Source organism: Lipomyces arxii (assembly GCF_038497795.1).
Source record: "Lipomyces arxii strain Phaff 12-163 unplaced genomic scaffold V1512scaffold_2, whole genome shotgun sequence".
Taxonomy (NCBI): domain Eukaryota; kingdom Fungi; phylum Ascomycota; class Lipomycetes; order Lipomycetales; family Lipomycetaceae; genus Lipomyces; species Lipomyces arxii.
Genome location: NW_027117701.1, coordinates 24,036 through 45,044, shown reverse-complemented (window position 1 = coordinate 45,044; position 21,009 = coordinate 24,036). Strand labels below are relative to the sequence as shown.

The 21,009-nt window shown below is 41.9% G+C and overlaps 11 protein-coding genes across 11 annotated transcripts; 5 read left to right on the top strand and 6 right to left on the bottom strand.

The window, feature by feature from the left end:
- The first annotated feature begins 124 nt into the window (after positions 1-124).
- Positions 125-2,556, top strand: V1512DRAFT_58479 (uncharacterized protein). The gene is made up of 2 exons (XM_066918440.1): positions 125-420; positions 468-2,556. Exons 1-2 carry the CDS (start codon positions 204-206, stop codon positions 2,426-2,428), a joined length of 2,178 nt encoding a protein of 725 aa, XP_066773315.1. The 5' UTR covers positions 125-203; the 3' UTR covers positions 2,429-2,556.
- On the bottom strand, positions 2,528-3,830 carry V1512DRAFT_289117 (uncharacterized protein). Its single transcript, XM_066918164.1, has 2 exons — positions 3,664-3,830; positions 2,528-3,617 (listed from the first exon to the last, which is right to left on the bottom strand). Exon 2 carries the CDS (start codon positions 3,576-3,578, stop codon positions 2,685-2,687), a length of 894 nt encoding a protein of 297 aa, XP_066773314.1. The 5' UTR covers positions 3,579-3,617; positions 3,664-3,830; the 3' UTR covers positions 2,528-2,684.
- A 349-nt stretch (positions 3,831-4,179) lies between these two features.
- On the top strand, positions 4,180-5,197 carry V1512DRAFT_203375 (DWNN domain-containing protein; the record flags this gene model as incomplete). The annotated part of the gene is made up of 4 exons (XM_066913291.1): positions 4,180-4,351; positions 4,398-4,698; positions 4,745-4,845; positions 4,893-5,197. 4 exons carry the CDS (start codon positions 4,180-4,182, stop codon positions 5,195-5,197), a joined length of 879 nt encoding a protein of 292 aa, XP_066773313.1.
- Positions 5,198-5,217: 20 nt separating this feature from the next.
- V1512DRAFT_257449 (uncharacterized protein) lies at positions 5,218-6,581 on the bottom strand. Its single transcript, XM_066915226.1, has 2 exons — positions 6,096-6,581; positions 5,218-6,047 (listed from the first exon to the last, which is right to left on the bottom strand). The coding sequence occupies exons 1-2, from the start codon at positions 6,162-6,164 to the stop codon at positions 5,640-5,642; spliced, it is 477 nt and encodes a 158-aa protein (XP_066773312.1). The 5' UTR covers positions 6,165-6,581; the 3' UTR covers positions 5,218-5,639.
- A 5-nt stretch (positions 6,582-6,586) lies between these two features.
- V1512DRAFT_257444 (uncharacterized protein) lies at positions 6,587-9,045 on the bottom strand. The gene is made up of 7 exons (XM_066915225.1): positions 8,815-9,045; positions 8,621-8,764; positions 8,536-8,569; positions 8,480-8,488; positions 8,374-8,431; positions 8,141-8,325; positions 6,587-8,093 (listed from the first exon to the last, which is right to left on the bottom strand). The coding sequence occupies exons 1-7, from the start codon at positions 8,893-8,895 to the stop codon at positions 6,802-6,804; spliced, it is 1,803 nt and encodes a 600-aa protein (XP_066773311.1). The 5' UTR covers positions 8,896-9,045; the 3' UTR covers positions 6,587-6,801.
- A 51-nt stretch (positions 9,046-9,096) lies between these two features.
- V1512DRAFT_219753 (ribosomal protein L24e-domain-containing protein) lies at positions 9,097-9,978 on the top strand. Its single transcript, XM_066913671.1, has 2 exons — positions 9,097-9,179; positions 9,227-9,978. The coding sequence occupies exons 1-2, from the start codon at positions 9,138-9,140 to the stop codon at positions 9,725-9,727; spliced, it is 543 nt and encodes a 180-aa protein (XP_066773310.1). The 5' UTR covers positions 9,097-9,137; the 3' UTR covers positions 9,728-9,978.
- V1512DRAFT_257441 (CPSF A subunit region-domain-containing protein) lies at positions 9,775-14,183 on the bottom strand. Its single transcript, XM_066915224.1, has 4 exons — positions 11,368-14,183; positions 10,571-11,317; positions 10,377-10,524; positions 9,775-10,331 (listed from the first exon to the last, which is right to left on the bottom strand). Exons 1-4 carry the CDS (start codon positions 14,071-14,073, stop codon positions 9,877-9,879), a joined length of 4,056 nt encoding a protein of 1,351 aa, XP_066773309.1. The 5' UTR covers positions 14,074-14,183; the 3' UTR covers positions 9,775-9,876.
- A 186-nt stretch (positions 14,184-14,369) lies between these two features.
- Positions 14,370-16,349, top strand: V1512DRAFT_257439 (uncharacterized protein). The gene has a single exon (XM_066915223.1). The coding sequence runs from the start codon at positions 14,471-14,473 to the stop codon at positions 16,103-16,105; it is 1,635 nt and encodes a 544-aa protein (XP_066773308.1). The 5' UTR covers positions 14,370-14,470; the 3' UTR covers positions 16,106-16,349.
- Positions 16,350-16,800: 451 nt separating this feature from the next.
- Positions 16,801-18,282, top strand: V1512DRAFT_257438 (CS 2). The gene has a single exon (XM_066915222.1). It carries the CDS (start codon positions 16,846-16,848, stop codon positions 17,986-17,988), a length of 1,143 nt encoding a protein of 380 aa, XP_066773307.1. The 5' UTR covers positions 16,801-16,845; the 3' UTR covers positions 17,989-18,282.
- Positions 17,964-18,843, bottom strand: V1512DRAFT_257437 (centromere protein Scm3-domain-containing protein). The gene has a single exon (XM_066915221.1). The coding sequence runs from the start codon at positions 18,788-18,790 to the stop codon at positions 18,002-18,004; it is 789 nt and encodes a 262-aa protein (XP_066773306.1). The 5' UTR covers positions 18,791-18,843; the 3' UTR covers positions 17,964-18,001.
- Positions 18,844-20,977, bottom strand: V1512DRAFT_219742 (uncharacterized protein). The gene is made up of 7 exons (XM_066913670.1): positions 20,632-20,977; positions 20,557-20,577; positions 20,394-20,506; positions 20,154-20,346; positions 19,997-20,104; positions 19,434-19,949; positions 18,844-19,392 (listed from the first exon to the last, which is right to left on the bottom strand). The coding sequence occupies exons 1-7, from the start codon at positions 20,681-20,683 to the stop codon at positions 19,043-19,045; spliced, it is 1,353 nt and encodes a 450-aa protein (XP_066773305.1). The 5' UTR covers positions 20,684-20,977; the 3' UTR covers positions 18,844-19,042.
- Between the last annotated feature and the right edge of the window lie 32 nt (positions 20,978-21,009).

Sequence of the window (21,009 nt, the reverse complement as noted above, 5' to 3'; positions counted from 1 at the left end):
AAACTGAACTTGTGCTCCTTCTCGTGTCATTCTCACTTTCTTTAGAGCCTGTTTTTACTCAGTCTTTTATTTTTGATTGTTATTCGTGTCTTTCCTTGCTGTGCTTGAATTTATACTACACAGATTCATTAAGGTGTGAAAGTAAATCACATCAGTTACAGTCCTTTTGTGCCCGTGCCCCTGTGTAGGGAATAATCTCAAAAATGCGGTGGTTTAATCAACTAAGCTCTTTCTCACTTCTAATAGGACTGGTTCAATTAGTATCAGCAGACGACACTATTGGAACAGACACATTTTACACTTGCGATGGCATAAATGCCACAATCGACGTTTCTCAGTTTTCTATTTCTTATTCAAAGCAAAGTCGAAACTTAACCTTTGATTTAGCTGGTCAGTCAACCGCAAGTCAAAATGTTACAGGTATGCCTTAATATGCGTGTTTAAAGACCAGCCTGACTCGTTTGTAGCTACTATTCTAGTCAATGCTTATAACATGGATCTGTTTTCTTATACGTTTGATCCTTGCCAGTATGACCTTACATTTTTATGCCCTGTACCAAAAGGTTCATTTAGTGCGTCTGGAAGTGTTGAAATTCCTGCAGAATACGCGTCCAAAATTCCTTCAATTGCATTCAGCGTACCTGATTTGGACGGCGCAGCCAAGTTAATACTCAACAACACAGAGTCACAGGACGAAATTGGATGTTTCCAATCAACCATTTCAAATGGAAAAACTGCTAGATTGTCTTCGGTCACCTATGCTTCAGCCACAGTTGCCGCGGTCGCTCTGGGTCTGTCCACTTTCTCAATGGCCACTCATGCTCTAGCAGGCACTACTGCTGCTGCCAGCTCATCAGTAGGATTCGCTGAAATCATGAGTTGGACTCAAAGTATGGCAATGAACGGACTGATGTCTGTAAATTATCCTACTGTATACTCTTCGTTTACGCGCAATTTCGGTTGGGCATCTTGCATCATTTCATGGCCCAACATGCAAGCCACGATTGATAGACTTCGTTCGCATACCGGTGGAAATCTTACTCTTAGCTCTTGGAAAACCATGCAAGAGACTACGATTCTTGATTACGGCCCGGGGGCTTACATTTTGTACAACGGGACCTCTTCGGACCAGAATTTGCGTTTAGTGAAGCGAATGTCTCTTGACGGTGTTAATTTCTCAGCCAACGACACAATTTCTCAAACTTCGGGTACCGTTCGTGTTCTTGAAAGAGTGGAAGGAATTGCTCGGTACGTTGAGCACCTTTTGGTTCCAAACGCAAACACATTCATGACAATTCTTCTTTTCTTTGCACTCATTTTGGGAGTTGTAATTGGTGGAATTTTTCTTTTTAGAGCTTTTCTTGAGGTTTGGAACGCTGTTGGAAAGCTACCGTTTAAGTTGGAGAAGTTCCGTCAGCGATATTGGACTTTTTTGGGGTCCACCGTATTGAGAGTCATTATGGTTCTTTACGGAACATGGGTCCTATATTGTTTATATCAATTTAAGATTGGTGATTCGTGGGTTGCGCTAATGCTAGCTGGCATCACATTAGGTTTGTTTACTCTAATTTTGCTTGTCTTCACCATTCGGATTTTTATTCTGGCTCACAGAGCTTCAAGAGAAGGGGGTATTGAAGAATTATATGACCACAAGCCTTGGATTAGACGATATGGACTATTTTACGGCCAATTTAAAACCAAATATTGGTGGTTTTTCGTTCCGATTTTAGTTTTATCTTTTGGCCGAAGCGCGTTTATTGCTCTCGCCGATGGATCAGGCATGGTTCAAGTCGTTGGCCAGCTTGCGTTAGAAATTATATTTATTCTGAGTTTGATGTTTGTGAGACCTTTTAACACGCGGTTTGGGAACGTCATCAACGCCGTCATCTCTGCCGTTCGCATTGCTTCTCTATGTTGCATTCTGGTATTTGTTGAACAGCTCGGAATTCAAGCCGAAACTACAACAATTGTTGGCATGGTACTCATTATTGTACAGGCAGTGTTGACTGTGTTGTTGGCGCTGTTGATTTTAATCCAAGCCATTATCCAGTTGTTCAAAAAGAACCCGCGACGCAAACAAATCGATGTTGATGAAACCGAGCTACAGCCTTTAGGCGAGTCAAAGAACATGTTTGAGAACAAAGATTATTCCATGTCTACGCTTCATCTGGGAACTAAAGAAAGTCGAACATTCAATCCTGACATTGGAGTCGCTGTCACTCAATACGAGCCTCTAGAAAATGAGCCCCGCAGCTCGCCGTCTAAGTTGCTAGTAGCGCGCCGAACAACGCCATGGGATGTCCAGTCAATCGCTAGTGACGAGAGAGTCCCGCTAGCGAACGAGGGCGCAAAGAGTGCCAATGCCGAACGGACTGCATGGGCTCGCGGCGGATTGGAGCGAGATGTTAATGGAAGACCTATGTTCTAGTAACGTGTTGCATGCACAGAATGGCAAGGACATCTTGGAAACTGGCGGGGGTTAATTTGCCGTAATTTGGTATGTACTTAATTCAAATTGTACTTTTATTTAACGATAATATGACGACGCTTTATTCAATTTTTTTTCCATTTGTAAATATCCCGTATATACCAAAATTCGAAACAAAGATCATAATTCATTTCCAGATAGTCTTGTGAAGACTAGTCATAAAGCTGTTAACATAAAATTGCTAAAATAGGGTAGATTACACAAATGTAATCAATAGCCCAAGTATGGCAATGCACATTGCGTAAATGGAACCAATGGTGCTTTGAGCGGCGGCAGCGGTTGAGGCAACAGCAAGAGCACTGGTGGATGACGAAAAAATGCGCGGGTTACCGGTGGAGAATGATGAGGGTGAACGAGAAAGAGGCGAAGTAGTAACTGTCGGAGCAGATAAAAAGGAGGTAGAGACAGTAGGCGTACCCATTGGCGTGTCCGAGATAGTCACAAGATTTGTTTTGAGAAGCTCAACAGCTGATGTATAACTTGTTGGCCGGGATGAAGAAAATGAGGTCGACGAGGACACAGGAGGAGAAGACAAGAGGACTGAAGTTGAAAAATTTGAAGGAATCGGCCGCAAAAAGGACAACAAAGATGAAGAAGGTCGTAAAGTAGATGAAGTACCTGACGACGTAGATGAAGTAGTTGAGGTAGATGAAGTGGAAGTAGACAGAGACAAAGGCGAACTAGAAGTAGACGTTGATGAAGTCGAAGTAGACAAAGACGAAATAGATGAGGTAAATGAGAGTAGCGACGACAGCAAAGAAGGCGAAGTAGTCGACAATGGCAATGTCGTTGCAGACGAGGTAAACAATGTTTCTTCAAATAAGTAAAAGTCCGAAGCACTAGCCTGGGGGGAAATAAAGCTGGTTGATGAATTTGTTTCAAATAGACTTAAAGCGCTAGAAAAATCGCCGTCTGTCGTAAAACTTGACACAGACTCCGGCTTATCTGTCGTCACAATTGCAGACACAGTAACAGTAGCTTTCACGGTTACATAATCAACCCGAGTGACAATCATGGTGGTGGTTAACTGCTGCGCGGAAACCGCCGCAAATAAGGTAAAGATTGTAAAAATAATACTGATAGTATACATTTCAATGTGTCTTTAAAACTAAGCGAGCGTATACAAATACTAAAACATGTTAGCACGAGCACTATATAAGCAGAAAACAGCTTACACCAAGTGTGTTAACGAGAGTGAGATGAGTTAAAGAGTGATCGCAGTAAAAGAATGTGAGAAATAAAACAAAAAGAAGAACAAAAAGCGAATAAAAGGATAATCAAACACTCAATTGAGAAAGAATATTTAAGGAACAGGAAAGCTTTTGTACTTAATATTCTGCTGTTTACGCGTCCATTCTCTGTCTTACGCGCTTTAGACAAAATAAGCAGCTACCCGGGCTAATCACACTTCCTAAACAGGAAATGCGGTACGAACCCCATTGAGTATTTGAAAATGCTGAATGTTCACGTCATTCGACAGTTATGCTCCCTAACCACGCACCCCTTCACTGTGTCAATCCAAATCAAACTTCATCACGAAAATTTAACAAATGTTTACTCTTGTTTAAGAAAATAACGCGAGAAATACGCGTGTTGTTATTGGCTACAACGCCAGTTCAGTTCATTGTGCTTTGTTTGCAGCGAGCATTGAAAACACTGTGTATTGTGCATTGTTTTTTGATCTAATATAAATGTCGTCATTCATATACTACAAGTTTCGGTCTCAGCGCGATCCTTTGAGAATAGCTTTTGATGGCACTGGTTTGACCGTATTTGATCTCAAGAGAGAAGTCATTCTGGTAAATAAGCTAGGAGAAGGAACAGATTTTGATTTGTGTGCTTATAACGTCGATACAAACGAAGGTACGTGTGGTATTTCTTTCAATACGGCTAAATTAATAATCTACAGAATATGAGGATGACTCTGAGGTGCTGCCACGGTCAACATCAGTCGTGATCCGAAGGCGAGCTCCATCGAAACCAGGACGAGGTACTGGTGCAAGATACGCTAGTGGCAAAAGCCAACCAATTGCTGCAATTCCGTCTGGAGCTGCGCGAAGAGCACCTGGTCACGAGCAAAATTTGATGGATACTGTTGGTAGTGGCACTGGTATTCCACACAAGAATGGAAACTCTGAAGATGACATGATCAATGCCATGTTTCAAGCACAAAACGAAAATTGGAGGCATACACAAGAACACATGGCAGGGTAAGAATGTCGAGGTTATGTGAAGAACTGTTTGCTAATTGATCAGGGCAACTCCAGTTTACAGAGGAAGCGGTCAGCGACAAAGAGCTCCTGCTCCAGATTATCCACCTCCTCCAACATACGTGTGTTACCGATGTGGACTGAAAGGTAAGTTACATATATACATATTATACGATCATGTTTCTTATTGAAAGGTCACTGGATTCAGAACTGTCCTACAAATAACGATCCCAATTGGGAACATCGGCGCATCAAGCGAACGACCGGTATTCCGAAATCTTTCCTTAAAACAGTCAACAAGGAGGAAGTTGATGTTAACGAAGCTTCTGGTGCAAATGTTCGCGTTAATGAAAATGGTGAATATGTCGTTGTTCAGCCAGATTCTGCCACTTGGCAATCGTATCTGCAGCGACAGAGAAACGATGCAGCGACAGATGGCGACGACGGGCAAGACGATAACGACCGTCGACGGAAACGGCCAAAACGGCAAGAAGCTTAATTTCTTACTGCTTAAGATATAGTGTATATTAGGTAATAAATCTTTGTATGAAAATTAATATTGGTAGTAATCTACATGATAGAAGTAAATGCGTTTGACCTAAACGGTTTAGTTCGCTCGAGAATTTGTACATGGCCAAAGAATCCAGTTCTCTATACCTGCTGTCGGCAGTAGCAATCTTATAGATCTCAACTTCTGGCACTCTGAGAAGTGTTTTCGTGTCAACCAATCCGCGCAGCAGCTTCCATGGCGGGTTTGAAATTTTCTTTATTAGCTCAACTTTGAATCCTCCTTGGTAGCCCTTGGTACTTGAAGCCGTATTCACCACTGGAGAAACAGGATTTAACTGATTGGGCAAACGTAATCCTGGGCCGTGCTGACTGAGAAAATGTCAGCCAACGTTTTAGCGTCCAGCTCTGATCTATTATCAAAATTCGTTGCCTCACCAGCAGCAATTACAATAAGACCGGAATGGTAACTGTTGATGAATTTGGTAGTTAATCCTATACTTGGACCTCCCGCATGAAAACATGCTTGAACCCAACAGCGAAACTATTGATTGTAAGTAGTCAATGAAAGTATCTTCATCGCTGCATCCCAACATGAAAGTAAGCGTTGCATTATTGGAACTCGGCGTTCCTCCTGTTATAGGCGCCACACAGAATTTGGCTCCAGAAGCATATGGTGATTTGGTAACATCTTCTGCTACGATCGAATTAGTCAGTATATTAATTGTAGGGCAATGAATCAATTTATTGTTTGCTACGTCTGCAGTAAGAACACCCGATTCTGCGTTCAAATGCACCTTGCAAACATGAGACCCTTCTGGTACACTATACAGTATTGACTCCTAATGTCATGGTTGGTACCAAAGGACTTAATGATTTACACTACTCACAAAGTTTGAAGCCACCTCTTTCGCACCTCCAAATGCTACAACATGTCCATTAGAAGATTTGACAAACATATCAAGAACAGGCACGACAGCGCGTCAAAATCATATAAAACAGAAGTAGAATGCAATTTCTGTGACAAGTTCTCTGCCATGGGAGAACTCATTGCACCCAGGCCAATAAATCCCACTGTTGTGGGCAATTCGGTTGTCATTTGGATATTGTTGAATTGCAATAACGCGTAAATAAATCATGAGTTTCTGTGACATTATATTTCCATATCGTTGGTCCTCCAATTTGGTTGAATGAATCCTGCTAAGACACAGTACTACCACACAATATGAACTTAAGTTTACATTTCCCAAATTGGTAGCATAACAACAACCAGACGGTTTCTTCAAATGGTCGTTATTGCAGACAGTTAAAATACAGAATAATTCTTGTGCAAACAAAATTTTTATAAATCACGTATTACGCCCGCATCACGGATATAATCTATTATAAAAATTCTGGCAGATTTTATTGTCAACGTTGAAATCTTTAATACCAAGTTACAGACATAAGTAAGCGAAACAAAAATCAAGTCAGAAGAACATAAATTTCGCAAACTTGTCTATACATCCTCTTCCCCTCTGCGTCCAACATCACCAATGTTTCCCTTATCTTAAAATATTGTGTACGCCCACCATAAACAAATTCCCGAACTACATTTTAACTGACTAACCGAACTGCTTGGTCAGCAATCCGCGCCCTTGTCGCTAGATCGTCCCACGTAGTGTTGAGCCGGTTACTCCATTTTGCAGCCGTACGACTAATCAAACCCTGATTTTCTTCTGGAGTTCCATCGTCCTCATCGTAGTCGGCATCGTAACTATCCCATGAGGGCCTTCGAATAATCGCGACGATTACTGCGATAAAGAAAACACCAACAAAACCCCACTGTGCCCAGAATGAAAACAGTCCAAACCACGGAAAATTCACAATGACGCGGTCAATAAAGGTCGACACAATTGTCTGTCTACAGACTTGATTGAAATATGTGGTCGCATTGTAAAACACTTCTGGTGGATCCAAAATAGCCACTGACGGCTCCATGTTGTCATACGGTCGGAAAATTCGAAGGCTCGCTTCTGCACACGAAATAAGTTGCTCAGCATGATTCTCACACTGACCAATTAAACCATATACACCAGCAATGCTGTAATCACAAAATTGTTGACTGCCATACCGAGCATAGTCAGGCGCAATGATCATCGTGAACGAATAATTGACGGCAATGACAGACACCATCAGCATCGCAGTACCAAGAAGCAGACCCTGAGGATCTGTCTTTCCGCGCTGGATACGAAATAAAACAAACCAAACCAAGCGAATGCTAAAGTATGACAGTCCGACCACTGTCGACACAAATAGCCAAACGATGATAAAAAGTGTCAAAACGTAATCGGCTGGGAACGCTCGAGCAGCTGCACTTAAGATCGTGTTGATTGGGTTCAAAATTTGGGTCTTGGGTAGCAAAAATCCACAACCTCGGCCACATGGAGTGTTTGTGATGTGATCAATCATGGAAATGATAACAGATGCTACAATTAACAACGCCATCAGACCAAGTAAAATGCCAATGAGAATCACGACAGGACGAGAAATAATTCTGAATGTCTTGAGCAACCATCTCGGTCTATACCAGTGTGAGACACCACCATTGATTCGAACTCGACGAATCAAGGTTCGCTCTTCTCGCTGCAAAATTTCATACGAGCGCTTGTCACGTATGCTCCACTGAATAGTAGAACCTTCGTATCGAGCTTCAATCATACGCTGCTTTTCACGATTAAGCTCTAAAGCGACACGAGCGTCGTCCAGCTCAACATCAGTCATGCCTGGTCGGTATTTCATGCACAAAATTGGCATGACAGCAAATCCAATCGCGGTGTAAATAACGTACACGATGATACCCAAGCATAGTAAAACACCAATCAAGAAAGTAAAGCCGCGTTCACCGCCTAAAGTCAAATTAGCAATAGAAGTCCAGAATTACAAGCTAACTCACGGTTTTCTTGAAGTAGCTGGCGGAAGTAACCAAAATCATAATCACCATTGCTGACTCCCTGACCATAAGGAATGAAAAATCCCACAATAAGAAGAATAACAGCAATCGCAATAAATATTATAGAATACTTCAGCGCTCCTCGAATACGACCGCCTGTGGTCGACTCATCATCCCATTCCTCAAACCTCGGACCAGTTAGCCCCATATTTATCAGCTACTAAACAACAACGCACCAGAAATACGTGAATGGAATCAAAACCATGATCAAAAATGCGTCCATAGAATAGAGCACTGCGGATGTTAAAATCTTGACTTGATACAATATGCGAGTCCGCGTACAATAATAAACTGAATTCGTTAACACTGTGAACTAGTACTGCTTTTACTCAACATACCAATTTTGACTGCCAATTCAGACTGTGTAAGCTCCTAAACATGCCGTTATTATACAGACACAAAGTGTAGATACACTGATCATACGTCCGTAGCCACGCCTGTGGTCTGACTGACGATGGCAATGTCAACTGGTAGAATACATGCTGTAGCCAGTACAACTGAAATTGAGAATATTGAGACGATCGTCACAAATGCATCTCTTTCATACTTCTTTGTGTATAATCTGGTCTAATCCAAGTTAGAACTTAGCGATATCACCACGATAAAATCCAACATACAAAGAGTATAGATATAAGTGCTAGAAATCCACACACCACGCCGAACGCAATCCATACAAATGCTGTCCGAACAGCCGACATTTCAGTACGATTTCTTTACGGTTCAAGAAGCTGAAAAGGAGTGTCACGATGTTTTGATTGCTTTATGACGTTTTGCCCAAAGTCGAGAACGTTTGCTAAGCACCCTTACCCTAGAATTAATCAATGTGTGTTAAATGCAACATTGTTTTGGCCGTTGGGAGCAATCATGAAGAAACTTTTTCTCCCAAATCAAAATCTCCAGAGAAATTTTCGAATCGCTAAATTTTTGAGAGCAAATCGAAATGAGGATTCACAGCTGTAGTTTCTGCTCCTCTCCGGTTTATGTATGTGCTGGTTCAGTACTTCTGCTGTTTGTGGACTAACAAAGCAGCCGGGTCATGGAATAATGTTTGTCCGTAACGATGCCAAAGAATTCCGATTTTGCAGGTCAAAATGCCATAAAAATTTTAAAATGAAGCGCAATCCTCGCAAAGTGCGCTGGACAAAGGCGTTCCGTAAAGCGGCTGGCAAGGAAATGATTGTCGATTCTACTTTGGCGTTTGCTGCTCGCCGAAACGTTCCAGTTCGATATAACAGAGAATTGGTTGCAGTTACTTTGAACGCGATGCAGCGCGTGTCTGAGATCCGTGCAAAGAGAGAACTTGCTTTTTATAAGAACCGGATGCGCGGTAACAAGGCCAAGCAACGCGAGGAAGATCGTAAACTGGTTGCAGAGAACCAAGAACTACTTAAACAGGGCGGTCTTGTTCCCCGTGAAAGAAAGGAAGTGGTGGAACCAGTCGATGAGGATGCTATGGATATCGAAGAAGTTGAACAGCGCGAGGAAGTCCTTGTTAAGGTTCCAGTCAAGAGACGGAAACAGAAAAATTAGATGTACATTACTTACTCATGCATAAGGCGTTTATTTACAATTTCGTTCAAAAAGTTTGTTTTATAAATTAGTTGAATAGGTTTATGATCTTCATACTAATGGGCTATTTGAACAGTCTAACAGAACTCTTGCTTTTTGCCATGTCTATGTCACATATAGTCCAAAGAACTATCCAGTTCCAGCAGGTACTCCCAAATCTCTGATTCGGTTCCCTTTCCAACATGCTCCACCACATCTAACTGCCTCTCTAGACCAAATGATGCAAACTGTAGAATAAGATTACCGTCCAAAACCGCTCGCGAGGCTGCACCACTCATATCTGTAGAAGTATAAAGTGAACGGTACATTCTGGGATTAAGACCTGCAACATGCTCGAGCTTATCGGCCATCTGTTGCTGTACTACTACCAAACGGCGATACTCTAATTCTGACACAGGAATTATCGAAACTAGGTTACCTGACCGGGTACCGCCAATGCACATATACCTATCTGTACTGCCCTCACCTGCTTCGGCTTTTGGTACCATTACAATTGATTCGATATCTAGACCAGTGTAGAACTCTGACTTGAGGATTAAACGTTGACCTGATGATGAACGGGGATCTAACTGTTAGCCTCAGAAAGCAAAGCACATTGCAAAGAGCATACTCTCAGGATCATATTGCAAAATGCGCAACTTATGTTGTGCATCCGCAACCACAAAATGCATAGTCTCTCCGTCAACAACAAAGTCGGCCGCCATGACTTCAACTTTCTGCAAGTCCTTGCCAAAAAGTTGCATTTTATACGGCTCTTCCTATTGATTGTTAGATTTTGACCAACAACAATACTGAAATTTGTACCGAAAATCCAACAAACCAGACACTCTTTGCCACATCTCCCATCAGTATCATATTCTTAACACTTTTAGCCTCGGAAACTAGCAAATTCATATCCATGAAAGCTACAGGCAAAAACGAATTGTCCTCTCGCAAAGCCCGGACCATAACCTTCGGACCTTGCGCTGCAAGCAAATATCCATTAACATCGCACAAACTGCTCACTACACCCCTCACATCTTCTTTGACAATCAGCTTGAGCTTATGGTTGTGTTCGGGTTTACCAGGCTCCGGAACAACGGATATAATCTCGAAAATGTAGACAAATCCTTTAGCGGGAAGATCCTCACCATTGTAAACACCAGTTCCAACTGCCATATACTCTCGCCGAGCGCTTGAGTGCTCAGAAAGCTGTAAGCGAACACTCTTAACCACACAGGCGACTTCATTGAAACCAAATTCATAACTGTCTACTGGGATCCATGATTTTGGCGATAAAAGAACTAGACTGCCCTGCTCTACCAGTGCAGGAAACAGAATATCTTTTTCTTCTTCCTCTTCTTCTTCCTCTTCGTCTTCCTCCTTCTCTCCTGGGTCAAGTTTTTCTTGTCGTCCATGAAATGTTATTGTCTTTGACGTAGACGCAACATACATTCCTCGCGCTTGATGAAATGCTACTGAGTGCACATCATCCTCTAGGTCAATTTTGCAAGCCGGCCAAGGGCCGCCATTTGAAAATACATCAGATAGTTGACATATTCGTACAATCCCCTGTAATGTTTATTAGTCGTTGCTTTAATACGTCGCAAAATCGAGCGTACCACATTTGAAACGTATATAAATCCGCGACCAATAGTCATCGAATCAAACCGGGCAAGACTTCTAATTGGCTGACCGCCAAAAGGGACAAGATGCGGCATTGACTGTGCAGTCTTCATGATCCAGTAAGATTTGGTCGGAAGATTCAAGAAAACTGCTGCATGCTCGTTGACATTAGCTAGAGAGATCATGCACTTTGAGTTTTTAGTTTCTGACGTAGACTTGACATGAGTAACAACATTCTGGACAACTTTTCTAAACCGCAAAACAGATGCATGAACATAAGGCTGATATATCGCGATATCATTATTCTCAGTTCGAAAAATTAAATAATCTTGCTTAGTAACAGAGTCTCCCAAGGATGTATACAGCACTTCGACAATGCGATTCGGTTTTTCTGGAGGCGGCTCACGCGGTATTATACCGGCACTGGACTTCCGCCTGTTCAGTACTGGACGTGACGGCGATAGCTGAATCACCGGCGGTAATAAATCAGCATGACTTACTGAGTACACTAACTTCTGCAAAGACAAGTCGTATATTTGTAGTTCACCAAGGCTAGTGACCATAACTGCAACTTCAATCAAAGAGATATCCGGTACAGTATCGTTTCGTTTTCTCTTCCTGTGTTCATTTGAAAAAAAGAATTTTGTTACCGTGGCAATGCAAGCAGCTGAGAAAGTTGTTGAAGAAAATAATGAAACTTCACCAAGCTCCAAACTATCTTTATCCCCAACATACAGCTTTGATCGACCATCCTGCAAAACAATCAAAACCGCCTCGTTGGAGAAGGAAGCATATGAAACCGTCAGCTCATCTGCCTCGTCGTCACTCTCAGCGTCTTCATCTTCAATAGGTATCATTTGAGCCACTTGCATATCGTAATCATACACCCGAATTTCACTCGAACAAATCTGAACGATCCGTGTTCCATCAAGAATTGACTCAACCGCCAGCGAAGCAATCCGATTGTCAAACTCCGAGCCACGAATCTCTTCAAACTGGTCACTGATATCATACACAGTTGTCTCATCTGCTTTTGAGACAAACAAAAACTTGTCAACTTCAGCAGCATCTGTGGTCTGTGTAATGCGATTTTTAGCTCTGACTGTCCACAGTGCAACACATTCAGGAAACGAAAATCGTGCCAAAACGGAAGGCGTGATACTCCGGCGAAAAACGCTCAACCCAGAAGCGCTACCTGATCGGGCAGCAACAATTTCGAGACGAGAAGTTGGGTCAGAATGCTCATGGGGTTGAAGAACAGAGCCAATGGTAATGTTTGCAAATGGACCGTAATTGACTAGAGTATCTTGAGGAATAAAATGATAATTTTTGTAAGCATCATCTGAGTGCTCTGAGTTATATAAATTATCAGTCTCGGCGGTCGCATAAAGATCTTCGTCCTCGTCGTTATAATCTTTTGATAAAATCTGTCTGGTGCCCGTATCGGTGGAAGCGCCTTCTTTACGCCAAGCAAGTAAAACACTGTCAGAATCTAAGCTCCCAACAAAAATGCGTTTTTGAAAAATTTCGATACACGATGCCGAACCAAACAAAAACTTATTTTCTGATTCAATCTCATGAATCTCAATTGACAGTACCGACCGCCCTTCAAGAATGAAATCAATCAAGTAAAGCTCGCCAGACGAGAGTACAAGATATACATAATTATCATGAAAGTAAATAGCTTTGGCGCCTTCTAATTTAAGCTCTAGAAATGATCTGTCAGAAAATTCAAACGAAGACGTTTCAAAAGCTGCCGGATTCACGGCAACACCAATCGTTCGCCCGCCTGAATCAACATGCACCAATCCGTTGTCTCCTAAAAGTAGCGCTCCACCAATTGGTGAAGGAAGCGGTACTATTGATACTGTGTCGTAAGGAAGCCCTTTAATGTCTAAAATCGATGTTGAAGTTCGTTGCTGGAGATCAAGAGTGACAACAATAAGAGACACGGTGTCTTTGAACAGTGGAATAAACCCTGTTGAAGTTCGGTTTGGCTGATATAGTATGGCCAAAGTTGAGTCCCGGTATTCGTACAAAAACGCCGCATCAATTACGTTCAGAATTTCGCTATGCAGCCGAACAGCTGAAACCACAAATGACGGATAAAAGGGAGCGTCTGCGTTTTCTCGTGGTGTGTTCGATGAAAGAATACCGTCATAGTCATCCTGCTTAAATGGTAGAAATGCAAACACATCATTCGCGAAACTAAGACATGCGCAACCAGCCGCTGGATCTGTTCTTAAAAACGACTTTGCATCTGTAATGAGCGCTGGATCTTTTTCGTAGTAATGCAGAGATACAGTAGTAACTATGTTTTCAACTGGATCCCAAGCAATCAACGATAACTTTGCGTACTCAAATGAAATCAAAATGTAATCTACTTTAGAGCCAACAGGACGAACACGAGCTATACCTGACAGTCTGCCATTCAAATTATATTCTGCAACCAAAACCAGTTTATCCTGTATCCGAGTAAATGTCTGTTCGATTGCTATATCTGATGTAAAATTATCTGAAGCATCCGGTATATCATGATCACTATTTGACGCGTCTGCCGACTCGTGTGCTACATACGTAAAAATTTGTAACAATTTGTTTGATCGCACTACTATTAGATTCTGAGATGACGCTGACGTAAAGGCTGCTGATATTGCATGAGAAACCGCAGTAGGCGGAGTCAAGTCACGGTAGACTTGCATGAGCTTGTGCTATAGATCTGATTTAAATCTGACGGTGAACACATCGAGCTGAAGTTTGTGTTGAACAGCATCGAGAAGTATGGGTATTGTACCAAAGGGTATTGTATCAAAAGTACAAGGGTATTGTGTAATGATGTAAACCCGTATGGCACAAAATAAAGTGACGTCAAGGTGGTATCTGTGTTGGGTCCGAAAGTATCTGCCCCTTGCTATATATTGAATTAGAGTTTTGACATAAACCTTAATCGTATTTTACTCATGCTGTGACAACTCACTTTACTCAACTTCACCGCTTAGCACGATCCACGTCAGCTTTCCGACTCTCCTCCTTCCTTTTCCTTTCTTGCTAGATAAAGGTGGTCTTATAAAGTCCATGTTATTCTTGCGTTAATAAGCCATGTCGGCAGCAGCCCTTTCTATGGCGCCCGCGTCAGTAGGTTCTGCGGATACAGCATCATCTTTTGTTTTTCCAAGGTCCTCCTCATCCCGAGCAATTATGCACTCTCGTCACGATCCTGTATCGACAGCAGTTAAGCTCACCCAGCCAATTGAGCCACCAAAACAAAGAAGTCCGTCAAGGACTCATGCTCATAGACGGTCGGCAGCAATTTCTCACGATCTTCTTGCGGATTTGCAAGCAGCCAAATCTATGGCATTGCCGGTTGTGCCGCGGGAATCTTCTACTCCTACTGCCTCTACCAGTCCACCCACACCAGATTTAACTGACGGAAGGTCATGCTCAGTGTCATTGACTTCATCATCGGCAGCATCTCTGGTCTCAGTCTCTTCAGTTTCTACTTCGCCTCCTTCGAAAGCTAAAGTCATGTTTTCGTCTGCGGTTGAGTTCATCCCTTCACATTCTACTACTACATCGACTTCGACTATGACTTCGACCTCCACAGTTACAACCATAACTCCCAATGAGACATTATCACACTCTTCAAGACGATCGCAAAAAAATACAAAGTCGTGGTCTTTCATCAGATTTCGTCGAAGATCTGCGAGTGATTCAGATTACGATGAAGACGACGAAGACGATAGCCAGCTTCCTCTTCCAAGGCCAGCAACTCCACCGAAGCCCTCTCCTGCATCACAAGAAATCCAGGCTCGATCTACACATTATTTTACAAGGTCAGGTACACCTGAGCCTATGATTGACCTTGATGCTGCCCTTGGTCCTGCTGGTACTCCTCCTTTGCTCTCTGGGTCATGGAGTAGTCCTGCTGTTCATCGTCGCTCAGAGTCTGCGCCTGAAGTTCTTTGGACTGGTACAAAGACTGTGGATTTTGAAACATTTATCGCCAGTTCTGCATCTAGCTCTTCAGGATACGGAGCTCGAGGCATGAAACGCAAGATGTCTGCAGTTGTGGAAGTGGAAGAAGCAGTTGCCGAAGTTTCAACAGAAGAGACTCACACGGATGATGTTTTCAGCCCAGTAACCTCCGTACCTGAGGTGGAAGAAAACAAACGGAGGAGTATATGGGAAGAATTTGTGAAATCGTTTGAGAGCTCATCTCAAGTCATGGCGGAGATACAGAAAACGGACGATGAGACAGAAGAAATTTTTGGAGAACCGGGACCTGAAATCAGACATGGCGTGCCGGAAGTCGTTACGAGTGCTTCTACAATCGAAGATTTAAACTTGAAATCTTTAAATCCTTCGACAAACACTGCTGATAGTCCACAAACTAAACCGCGACAACAGTCTAAGGATAAGAAGCATGGAAGACAAAGAAGTCTTGTTTTAAGTCTCAAAAACGCAATGCTCAAGAGTGCTTCAGTGAGCAATTTGCCAGATACAAGATCAAAGAAGCTAGAAGACGAGAAGTTTGGACAGCAAGCAAATGGATGGAAGAGTGAAGCCCAACTTCCAATCTTGACAGATATGTCTACTACGGACAAAAATTCAAAGGTCGCTGGAAGCAAAAGAATCACAAAAAGGTCATTACTACCAGTGAAACTTGATGAGCATAGGTTGAAAAGAGGAGTTGCGTTTCGAGTATGGGAATGGGTCCGTGGTATAGTCGCATGAGATGTAATTTTTTGTGATATTTTTTGTTTTTTTGTTTAAAACTGTGCATTATTGAGACTGCTGTGAATTGTCGTCGGTGTATTTGGGATTTATATCAGATTTTTTTTTTAATTTATTATTATTTTTGTATTGGATTTGGCTTTGTATTTTCTTCTTCAAACATTCAGTTTATAAATTAATAATATGCAGTTGACTATATATGATAGTAATCTATATACACTATCTATATATCTGTTAAAAGAGGAAATTGGATTATTTATTTTTATACAAATACGGACTTAACATGAAGTAAAGTGAAACAGGTTGGAAGGACCCAAGAAAGTACAAATATGAAAACTGGGGAAGCAAGGGGTCTATGACCTGAAATTATAGTACGGGTCAGACATATGTGTTAAATAGAACTCTGAGTGATTTCCTAAACCGGGAGGAAAACAACGGCGAATACGAATCCGAATCAGCCGCTGAAGCTCATTTCGCGTAATTCTAAATTAGGAAATTTTACAACAATGCTCAAACAAAAGTAATTTTAAGCTCTTTTAACTTTAATGAACAAATTCTGGAAATAAATTTTGAGTTTGTCAATTTGGAACGAAACATCCCGCTTTAGCTTTTGCAAAAAAGGTACAATACCCTTCATTATGTAAGTCAGAAATTTAGAAAACCAGATACGGTAACATGGAAATAGAATAACTATGGCATAAATATGTAAATTTATCAGATTTTACTGTTTTACAAATGAGATGCTTAGTTCAAAGGGGATAATTGGTTTAATTGTTTTGTATTTTGTTGCAGACTATTCATTAAAATATTTACGAAAGCGTTCGAAAGATTTTGAGTCTAATACTACAGAAAGCAGTAGGAATATAATAGATGGAGTAGAAGGATTGATTGGTAATACTCCACTTGTTAGAATCAAATCTTTATCAGATGCGACAGGATGTGATATATTAGCAAAAGCTGAAATGACTAATCCAGGTGGAAGTGCAAAAGATCGCGTGGCTCTTGCTATCATCAATGCTGCCGAAGCTCAGGGATTGTTAACAAAAAAAGGTGACATGGTGTTTGAAGGAACCTCTGGATCGACTGGTATTTCATTAGCTATGATTTGTAGATTGAAGGGCTATATTGCTCATATCTGTCTACCTGATGATACTACGCAAGAAAAAGTAGATCTTCTGGAGCATTTAGGTGCAGTTGTGGAAAAGGTTCCTCCTGCTGGTATAGTTGATCCTCGTCAATATGTAAACATTGCGAGATCACGTGCCGAGTCAAGCAGTGCTGTTTTTGCAGACCAGTTTGAGAATGAAGCGAACTGGACTGCGCATTATAATCATACGGGCCCAGAAATTTATACCCAGACAAACGGAAGGTTAGACGTGTTTTTGACTGGTGCTGGCACCGGCGGTACAATTTCGGGTGTAGCGCGCTATTTGAAGCCATTGATTCCCTCGCTCAAGGTTGTACTTGCAGATCCTCCCGGTAGCGGGCTATACAACAAAGTAAAAAATGGCGTTATGTTCGATATTGCTGAGCGTGAAGGAACACGTAGGAGGCATCAAATTGACACTATCATTGAAGGTATTGGGATCAACCGCGTGACGGCAAACTTTGAAGCCGGTCGCCAATTAATTGACGATGCAGTCAGAGTTACCGATAATCAGGCTCTGCAGATGGCTAATTATCTCGTTCAAAATGATGGACTGTTTATCGGGTCATCCACTGCCGTCAACTGTGTCGCGGTGGCAGCTTACGCTAAGAAAATCGGTCCAGGGCATACCATCGTCACTGTTCTTTGCGATTCAGGTACTCGTCATTTGTCAAAGTTTTGGAAAGCAGTACCAACTGGACCGCCACTGTCATTGGATGAAATTTTAAATATATAAGCTACTGTACATTTTATTCTTCTATACACGAAAAGCAAAAACTCCGTCCACAATGATAGCCATAAGTACCGCACCTGTCTGCAATATCCTCGCTAAGTTCTGCATCAGGCTGCCGATCGGCTTCCTCTTCTTCCGAATCACTCAGCGCGTGCGAAATGTCGTTGTCGCTTTCCAAGGCTTCATCGTCCACACTAATTTCGCGAATGATTGATAGCACAAGTTTTTGAGGCTTTCGTTTTCGCGGACGCATCTCGTGTTGACTCTGCTGTAAACCTAAAGCGTAGTCTATTGACCTCGATACTTCAGCAAAATTAGGCCGACCATCTTCCAATGAATGTTTAGTATCCTCTCTTGGCTCGTCGTATCCTTCTTTCCATGCGTTCACAAGATCATCAAGTGCGCGTTTTTGTCTTATATTGTCGTCTTCTCGTGACCACAGCGACACTAACTCGTCCAAATTCCGCAATCTGTCTGTACCATAACTATCTTCATTTTCCTCCTCAGTGCCTGTATCTTCCTCATTATCATCTGTACTATTAACATCGTCTGCATCTTCGTCGTCAATAATATCGATATCATGCATGCCCAAACTTCGAAGATGTCCATTATCTTCTACAATCTCCCATGTATTCAAATCGACTACATCGCTGACTGCACTCTCATCACTAAACCGTTCAAAAATTTCCTCCCATCTGTTTTTGAGCTTTAACAGCGAATGATGTCGCTCTTTTTCAATATTAATTGTGCCGCGTTCATCGCATACTTGCTCAATATTATCATCGTCTTGAATTGACTTGTGCATGCTCCTAATTCATGTGATCATCAAAACTTCGGTACATAATTCATAAAAGATCCAATTCTGAACGCGACGTTGAACTCCTCCCAACTTCTCGTGAACGCGCCGCACCATGCATTTCGTTGAACTTACACCCCTCAAGGAACTTCAGCGAACAAAACATGTATAATGTACTTCTACAATCTAACTGCTCCAAATTCTACAATTTTCAGCGGAGTTTAGGGGGAAAGCTAACTAGTCAACAAAGTTAATCAAAAATTATTCCTCTCCGTAATTATGTATATCACGTCTACCATCTTCGCCTTCATCTTCGCTATCGCTTAGCTCGCCTTCAGCTTGAACGTGACTATCCCAAGCTTCCTGGCTGCCACCTCGCGTGTCTTTGCTAACCTCACCATCCTCGTCGACCGAATCTTCCTCCGGAGCATCCCGTGGTACATCAACCATCTGTATACTAGGAACAAACTGTGTTCTCGACAAGTTCTCTAAAACAGAACTGCGAATGTGGTCAAGATACTCTTTGTTATTCGCATTCTGCATATTTGATGGTCGCACATCAAGCTGATAGTCCGGTCCATAATACTCATAGTAGTCGTTATACGGCAGTTCTGCGTGTATTAGAGAAGTCTTGCTTAAAACACGAACATACCAGGTCCTAAAATCTGACCAAGTAACAATCCAGTTTCGTACGTCCAGGTGCGAGCAACATTTCGTATGGTATATCCACCACCGCCAACCACCAGCATCGGAAGGCCAAAGCTCTTGACAAAACTCACACAATTAGCATGTCCTTTCATGCTTAAATTCAACACCCCAAGACGATCTCCCGACAGTGAGTCTGCACCACATTGTAACACAACAGCAGCTGGCCTATACCATTCCATTATACCTGAAATTATAGGCTCAAACACAGATTTATAAGTGGCATCATCAATCCCATCTCTGAGAGGAACATTGACCGCGTAATCTTTGCCTTTTCCGATACCAATGTCCCTCAGCTGACCTGTTCCTGGAAAGAATTGACCGTATTTGTGAAAACTGCAAGTCATTACTCGATCGGTAGTGTAAAAGGCTTCTTCAACTCCGTCGCCATGATGGCAGTCAATGTCAATATAAAGTACTCGTGCGTGGTATCGCAATAGTTCCAAAATCCCCAGAACAATATCTAAACTGAGTAAATACAGTAAGAGCTATGCATCAATATCAACAAACCATTTATATAGCAAAATCCACTAGCTTCACTTTTCTTTGCATGATGTAATCCTCCGGCCCAGTTAATGGCAATGTCGCATTGCTGTTGATTTAATCGCGAGGCACCGTCTAGAGGGTTACTATTTCTCTGATTCTTGCTACAGATGTGCAAACGTACCAACAGAGCCTCCCGCACTTATTCCACAAAACTCGAACAAACCGTCGTATACAGGACAATCGTCACCGACATTAAATTTGAGTTGGTCGCTGCCAAAGGTTGCAATGTTTTCTGGTGACACTCGCGACAAGAAGTCGACATATTCGTCTGTATGAAATCGTGTCATTTCACGCTTTGTTGCTGGCCGAGCTCGCTATCACAAATTAGATTGTATTGCCCAAAGTCAAAATTGAAACATACATAAACCTCCATCTTCTTATACAAACCATAGTTCGTAACCAAGCTATGAGCCATTCGTATTCTGTGTGGCTTCATCGAGTGCCCATGACCATAAGAGTAATTACCGACGTCAGCTATAGATATATTAGACCCCAGTACTTTAAGTGTGACGGTAATGACTTAAGATCATAATAATAAGCTACTCCTAAGAAAAGTTAGCTACAGTTCATGAGAAATGTCTTTTGCTTAACACACATACTCTGCTTTTGGGAAGATACAATAGGTGGATCTAATGGAGCAAATGAAGACATCACGTCATCTTAATGCATTCACAACTGTCGCTTCTATTTTTATTGTTCAAGTATTCAGTAACAACTTGTCTGTTCGAGAGTTGACGTGATGGTTTAAACCAGTAGAGCGGAGAGGCTGCGGCTTTCACATTTTGCACAGTGAGGAACATCAGTACAAGAATGACTTCTTCAGCCTACGCACTAACAGAAGGAGTAAGTTGAACATAAACCTTTTTAGAACAACCTTTAATAACATTTTGATTGTTTTTAAATGTCACCCAATACAATAAAGCATAATTTCTGTCTTTTATTAGAATATCTGTTGGAATAAGCAGAATTTTAAGCTC

What these genes read in the sequence shown, in the direction of transcription:
- V1512DRAFT_58479 (XM_066918440.1), top strand. Translation starts at nt 204, where the DNA reads ATGCGGTGGTTTAATCAACTAAGCTCTTTCTCACTTCTAATAGGACTG. An exon ending in CGCAAGTCAAAATGTTACAG is followed by an intron (nt 421 to 467) that starts GTATGCCTTAAT and finishes ACTCGTTTGTAG; the next exon opens with CTACTATTCTAGTCAATGCT.
- V1512DRAFT_289117 (XM_066918164.1), bottom strand. Translation starts at nt 3,578, where the DNA reads ATGTATACTATCAGTATTATTTTTACAATCTTTACCTTATTTGCGGCG.
- V1512DRAFT_257449 (XM_066915226.1), bottom strand. Translation starts at nt 6,164, where the DNA reads ATGTTTGTCAAATCTTCTAATGGACATGTTGTAGCATTTGGAGGTGCG. An exon ending in AAGAGGTGGCTTCAAACTTT is followed by an intron (nt 6,048 to 6,095) that starts GTGAGTAGTGTA and finishes CCATGACATTAG; the next exon opens with GAGTCAATACTGTATAGTGT.
- V1512DRAFT_257444 (XM_066915225.1), bottom strand. Translation starts at nt 8,895, where the DNA reads ATGTCGGCTGTTCGGACAGCATTTGTATGGATTGCGTTCGGCGTGGTG. An exon ending in CCACAGGCGTGGCTACGGAC is followed by an intron (nt 8,570 to 8,620) that starts GTATGATCAGTG and finishes CGGCATGTTTAG; the next exon opens with GAGCTTACACAGTCTGAATT. An exon ending in CCAGCTACTTCAAGAAAACC is followed by an intron (nt 8,094 to 8,140) that starts GTGAGTTAGCTT and finishes ATTTGACTTTAG; the next exon opens with GCGGTGAACGCGGCTTTACT.
- V1512DRAFT_219753 (XM_066913671.1), top strand. Translation starts at nt 9,138, where the DNA reads ATGAGGATTCACAGCTGTAGTTTCTGCTCCTCTCCGGTTTAT. An exon ending in TCTGCTCCTCTCCGGTTTAT is followed by an intron (nt 9,180 to 9,226) that starts GTATGTGCTGGT and finishes CTAACAAAGCAG; the next exon opens with CCGGGTCATGGAATAATGTT.
- V1512DRAFT_257441 (XM_066915224.1), bottom strand. Translation starts at nt 14,073, where the DNA reads ATGCAAGTCTACCGTGACTTGACTCCGCCTACTGCGGTTTCTCATGCA. An exon ending in TCTGGTTTGTTGGATTTTCG is followed by an intron (nt 10,525 to 10,570) that starts GTACAAATTTCA and finishes AACAATCAATAG; the next exon opens with GAAGAGCCGTATAAAATGCA. An exon ending in TTTGCAATATGATCCTGAGA is followed by an intron (nt 10,332 to 10,376) that starts GTATGCTCTTTG and finishes GCTAACAGTTAG; the next exon opens with ATCCCCGTTCATCATCAGGT.
- V1512DRAFT_257439 (XM_066915223.1), top strand. Translation starts at nt 14,471, where the DNA reads ATGTCGGCAGCAGCCCTTTCTATGGCGCCCGCGTCAGTAGGTTCTGCG.
- V1512DRAFT_257438 (XM_066915222.1), top strand. Translation starts at nt 16,846, where the DNA reads ATGCTTAGTTCAAAGGGGATAATTGGTTTAATTGTTTTGTATTTTGTT.
- V1512DRAFT_257437 (XM_066915221.1), bottom strand. Translation starts at nt 18,790, where the DNA reads ATGCACAAGTCAATTCAAGACGATGATAATATTGAGCAAGTATGCGAT.
- V1512DRAFT_219742 (XM_066913670.1), bottom strand. Translation starts at nt 20,683, where the DNA reads ATGTCTTCATTTGCTCCATTAGATCCACCTATTGTATCTTCCCAAAAG. An exon ending in AAGTGCGGGAGGCTCTGTTG is followed by an intron (nt 20,105 to 20,153) that starts GTACGTTTGCAC and finishes GTAACCCTCTAG; the next exon opens with ACGGTGCCTCGCGATTAAAT. An exon ending in TGGATTTTGCTATATAAATG is followed by an intron (nt 19,950 to 19,996) that starts GTTTGTTGATAT and finishes TACTCAGTTTAG; the next exon opens with ATATTGTTCTGGGGATTTTG.